Consider the following 6,099-nt stretch of genomic DNA (forward strand, 5'->3'; position numbering starts at 1 on the left):
CCCGAAACGTCGCTTCTTGTCAATACAAGTTTTCATTTTTCAATAAGCCTCTGGAGTGCCTTTTTTCCACTATTTGGATTCGTGTATGCTGTTTGGGTTATGGCACCGGGGCATGTTGTCTGCTGTACCTGAGTGCCGGCTGAATTGTTTTTCTATATATATATATATATATATATATATATATATATAAAAGAAAAAAAAGAAAAAGAATGGAGGGCGCAATCGTGAGTAATAATTCACAAGTAATTTACTGTCAATTCTTAACTCACATACATTTCAATATAGGGTAACCGGTGCAATGAAGAAGACCAGTGTAGCATCCGGACTGCTAACACTGGTAAACGTCGCCGCTCCTCAGGTTCCACAGTCACTGTAACATCCAGCTCCACGGACTCCAAAACGCTGACCTCGCACTCCGGTACTCCGGTTGATGGGTATCGCGTATTACGTCCTGCTGGCCACGCACAACGCATTTCGTCACGGGACTTCGTCAGGGGGTGTGGTTGGCATTACCGTCTCTGCTTATTTATACCAAAGCCGCAATATTGCACAGGACAATCAATTCAACACATGCATGCACAAGTTCTGTGACTGGGTCAGTAAGTATCTCACTCCTGGGATACTTCAGGGAAGCTCCCCGTCCTCAGGGCCAGACAACGTTGTCTGGCCCTGAGGACAGGGAGCTTCCCTGAAACATGTAGGCAATAAAGGGACACCTTTTGCATTATTCGAACCAGTCTGTGTGAGTGACGCCGATTACCTTCATTCTACAATGTCATCTTATGCTAAGCTTACGAGGGCACCGCAGTATGTTGTATTTATTATTTTGAGTGCCGGAAAAATCTACGCTATATATACATACATCCTTCATACCACATTCATACATACATACATACATCCTTCGTACTACATTCATACCATACTTGCCTACTCTCCCGGAATGGCCGGGAGGCTCCCGAAAATCGGGTGTCCCTCCCGGCCCCACGGAAGAGCAGGCAAGTCTCCTGGAATCCGGGGTCCCCCTGCCCGTCCGCCCACTTTGTGTGTAAAGTGGGCGGTCCGGGCAGTTGATGACGCGATTCTTGCAGAAACGCGTCATCATAGCCACGCCCCCTGCCGTGTAATGCAGGAGATCGCGGCATTACAGAGCGGGGGCGTGGCTTAAAGTGGGCGCCAGCCCTTGCTCCGCCCCCATCACGCCCTTGCTCCGCCTCCGTCCCGCCCTTGCTCCGCCTCCTCAGCACATCCAGCCCTCCCCTGCCCCCTTGCTGTGCTGACCTGGCTGCTCTCTCCCGCAGAGAGCAGCCAGAATGTCGGCAACCCTGATTCATACATACATACAAACCACATTCATATATATACACAAACCAACACACACATATACAACTACACATCCATACATACATACATACTGTACATACACCAGTGCACAAACACACAGGCAAAATGCACATATAAACAGACAAATGCTCACAAACAGTGGATGCAAACTTACAGTACATGATCTATCAGGGCCTGGGAGCAGAAGGACGGCAGAGTGAGGATGGAGGGAGCTGCTGGTGCTGAGCATGCGCAGCCAGCAGATCCCCCGGCACATTCTGTAAGCAGAAAGCTCCACAGCTCTCTCTTGCTGCTGCAGCTCAGCGATCGCGGATGCAGCTTTTGCTTAGACCCAGACAAAGCTGTCTCCGACTCAAAATTGAAATCTTGGGTCATCAGGGGGGGTTTCCAGGTACTCACAAACCCCGTCTGCGTGCGACACTGGTGTTAGAGTGTATGTGTGCTGGTGAAATCCTATCTAATGTATTTTAAATCAGCATTATGATTTACAGTTTGAACCCTACCCAAATTTTCCTCTCTCTGCACGTTATATCTGCTACCCCTGCAGTGCACTTGGTTTTGTCCATTTTAGAAATATTTTACTCTTGTGAACAGGCATGTTTTCCCCCTATAGTTTGAGGTCGTTTCATACTGATTTTTTAACAGTAATGCTCAGCACTGGTACATAGTGAAGTTTGTATCCTGAAACTTTACATAACAGAAATTACTTTTTTAAAGGTTCAAACAACAAATTAGAAAAATCTTATGTGCTCAACCTCATAGTATTAATATATTGTTAGGCACAAAATCTCTGGCAAATTAACTTTGTGTGTTATGAATTCCTTCTCAAACTTTGAGGATTTTCAAATTTAGCCACCAAAAACTTTTAACATATGGTGCCTACTTTTAAGGAAGACATGCTCAATAAAATATGACTCTGTTTTTTAAAAGTTTCCTATGTTTTTTTCTTTTCATCAATTTTTTAGGTAGCACCTTCTCTGTATCTTGTGCCAATTCTCCTTCCGGAGCCCCACACTCGCCATTGATGTCATTGCTATAAGTGTTTTTCAAGGTGTAGTTAGAGCTATTGTCTGCATTATATTTCTGAGCCTTTAAATCTACTAAAATACTAAAAGAATTGGCAATTGAGCCCAGTGTGTTTTTGAAATTTAAAAACATGTCTTCCTGTTTCTGCACCATTTTTAGCACATTGCTATTTAAACTTTCCAAATTGTGGACGATGTCTTGTATTCCCAACTTCATGATAGAGTTGTATTCCACAAAGGAATCAAAATGTAAGTCTTCACCATTATCATTGGCTACCTCAGAATTGGAAGGAATTTCAAACACACTAGAAACTTCAGGATTTGGCGTTCTACAAGTATTGGATAACACAGATGACACATTTGAAAAATCAGAATCCTCAATAGTTTGTATGAAAGTAGGATATTCTTCATTTGAAATAATGCCATCAAAATCTTCATGGTCAGAAACATATGTCACTGTTTCAAGAGTGGTGTATTCTTTTTCCATGGTGTCTCCAATTGCATCTTTTTCAACCCCATCTGAGATTGTTTCTGCAAGGTAGAAAATTAAAGAAAAAGTAAAAATAAATAAAAATAAATGATGAAACTACAGATCCTAGGCATAATAGTATTCCAACTTTTCCCTGGCGTGGGCTGATACCCATGTTTTTCCCCCCGCACTTTACGTATGCCTGATTCACAACAAAGAGTGACAAGAAGTTAAACTTTTCCTGGCATCAAAATGGCTTAACTAGCCTAAAGTGGCACTTAGACCCCATGAGCTTTAAAGCAACTGAAGCAGTCCTAATTTAAGGAGGGAATGCTGCAGGTATCTCTAATTCTTGCTGCAATCTCTCCAATGCCGTCAACTAAAACTACACCCTATAGGTATCTTGTGGAGTATGCAATTCTGCCCGATGTACCCATGACCAGGCTGCGATGGATTGAGCTGCAAAATAACAACTGCTAACAACTAATATCTAAATTTTAATTTAATAAATCTACAACTAGAAACAGATAATTTGGAGCCGCCACTCCCTAAAATTACTACCACAATTAAAAAATTCAGGTCAAAAACCAAATTCTCAATGGATAAAAATGTGACTATTTTACCTTTATTTGTCACTGTATGCTTATTCTGGTTTGATGCAATGTGCATAGTTGTTCATTTTGGAGACTGTCACTTTCTGTTCCAAAAACTGGGGGGAAAAAACACTTACAGAAAACTATCTTGCCAGGGGAAAATTGGGCGCATATCAGGCTAAAAACGTTTTAAGAGTAAAGAAACAACACTCGAAATTACATTGGCCAATCCATCACATGCACAATGGAGTGGCCTTAGCTTAAATATTTTAAGACGCAGAAGTAATATGGGTTAAAAGCTATTACAGTAACAGCGGAAACGGCGAAAGCAAGTAAAAAATCTGGGTGGTATGGAAGTTGTTAATGGAAACAGTCATTCTTTTCAAATTTTTGTTTTCAAAAATGAAATCCAAACTCACTGAGGCGTCAATGATTTAAATTTTTTGCAACTTGGATGCTACACCAGGCTGCATACATTTGGACCACAGAACTTTGACAGTTTTTTTGGCTTATGGGAGATGGCAGGCTGTACCGTGATAATGTTTTAAGGATGCTCACCTTGTGTAAGATGCTTTCTTTTGGTTTTTTGCTTCCTCCCTTGTTAAAAAATTAAAACAACATTCTTAATTTACAATTTAAATTATAAATAGTAAAAACATTCTAGTAACTCCAACAATATTTAATCATACACAAAGTCCAATGTATATCAACTTACCAATATTCGGTTTGCCAGAGTCCATAACGCACATTGCAGGGTCTTTTGCATGTTCAAATTTCTTGACAATATTCTCTAATATGAGGGCAAAAATATTTTTAAAGAATTAAAACCAACTGGGAACAAACAACCTTGTACACATTCTGATTTGAAAAAAAAGTAACATCATACTATGTGCAAAAAATCCACTATTTTACAAAGTAATAGAACGTTTGTTTGGCAGGAAGTACAGGATAATGTCAACCAAATCCTTACTACATTGGACTTTCCATAGTTATTCACGTAAATTTGCAGGAAAAAGCTACAGCAAACAGTGCTGCAATCCAAAGTCCCTACCTGCAGAAAATGCTAACCACGCCTGGATTCCTAAAAAGGTTTATCAATGTCCCTAACTTGCCCCGTTTCCTGGTGACATATCACGCCTTATCATGTCGTCAGAGATCTCACCCTTGAACAGTAATTTGGTGAGGAGTAACCATTTACAGTACAAAAGCCCCTGGAAGGGGAGCTGTGGGCTTTGGCAGGCTATGCCACGTTGATTATGAATTGAACGGACTTAGGTGATTTTTGTTTTTGGGCCATTATGTTTGCAGCTATGTACTAATAAAAATCCATTTTCAGGGGTTTGAACGCTAACCCCCCTCCCTCTTCACTAATGTGTAACAGTGGAAAGTAAACATTAATAACTATACCTACTCCCAGTCCTTCTTTAGGGTCTGCAACTGCTTCCTTCATATGTTTAAAGGGGGGTGCAATGCTCCCCGATGTAGCTATATCCAAAATGTAAAACATTTACCAAGCAAAGTCCTGTCTAGTTTTGCAATCTTAGAACATAGTATAAATACAGTTTGAAAAGTAAAATACCTTTAAACTCATCAATTTTTCCAGTATCGAGACCTCCGTTGATTCCATAAACAGCCACAGGATTTAATATGTCCTGTATTATCCGTTCCCAATTTTGGTACTCAAATTGTAAAGCTGGACCTCCTCCTGTTTTTTTAGAATACTGCTTTTCGAGTGCAAGTTTTATTTTTACTGTACTCTTACAGTCATCGTATCGCTTCCGACACACTATAGTAGTTCGTTTGCAAACTCCCTCACTGCTGACTTTTTCGGCTATTTTCCTCCATATGGCCTCTTTACATTCTTGCAAATATGTTCCACCTGTGTGTCTGCCAAACAGGCTGGAATAATTTTCCTTTACCTCTGCAACTAAGATTTCGTTTTCACTATTAGTGAATTTATAAGATCTTAGACGATTCTCTGGCTGCTTCGGTCTTTTCTTTTTGGCTGACACTGGTCCATGATTACCACCCACATGTAATGAATTTTCTCCAATAGATACAGTATCTGGGTTCAATTCGGTATCCTCACATAAAGGACCACTAGAAACAAAGGTGACAGTATGTAAATATGAAAAAAACCAGACCAGACACTGTACAAAACATATAACATAGTACAAAATTTAACTAATGTAGTCTCAATTTTACAAATGAGAGAAAGAAGTAGGCAGGCAGAGTGTCAATATCTTACAAAGGAAACCAGTACAGGCCAACCAAGTCTGTTAGTAACCCAATGTTCTCCAAAATCTAAAAATAAATTAAAAAAACATAAAGACGGACTGATAAACATTATTAGAGCATGGGCATGCAATGGTTTATGGGGCTGTCCATAATCCTGATCAGAGATATGGTCAGACGATCTCAGAATTGCTCATTCAAAAAATAACTGCCTTGGTACCCCACTAAATAGGAGGGGGGAAAACACCAATTCCCTTTCTATAGAACGACAAATAAAAGAAGGTACCAATGGTGCAAAATCCTAACAGATGACCCATTGTTAAAAGAGTAATATTTACCTTGGTAACTAAGGTTCCAAATGGAACCATTGTTTAAAAAGGTCGACATATTTGACCAATTTGGTTGTGGACTTGTTCAATGACTTTTGTATTTGTAA

The 6,099-nt window shown here is 40.1% G+C and overlaps 1 protein-coding gene across 1 annotated transcript; it reads right to left on the bottom strand.

Annotated features, from left to right (window-relative positions):
- Positions 1 to 2,138: 2,138 nt before the first annotated feature.
- On the bottom strand, positions 2,139 to 4,026 carry LOC135058169 (uncharacterized). Its single transcript, XM_063963742.1, has 3 exons — positions 3,987 to 4,026; positions 3,459 to 3,544; positions 2,139 to 2,897 (listed from the first exon to the last, which is right to left on the bottom strand). The coding sequence occupies exons 2-3, from the start codon at positions 3,502 to 3,504 to the stop codon at positions 2,242 to 2,244; spliced, it is 702 nt and encodes a 233-aa protein (XP_063819812.1). The 5' UTR covers positions 3,505 to 3,544; positions 3,987 to 4,026; the 3' UTR covers positions 2,139 to 2,241.
- Positions 4,027 to 6,099: the final 2,073 nt, after the last annotated feature.

This window comes from Pseudophryne corroboree, chromosome 3, assembly GCF_028390025.1.
Source record: "Pseudophryne corroboree isolate aPseCor3 chromosome 3, aPseCor3.hap2, whole genome shotgun sequence".
NCBI classification, from domain to species: domain Eukaryota; kingdom Metazoa; phylum Chordata; class Amphibia; order Anura; family Myobatrachidae; genus Pseudophryne; species Pseudophryne corroboree.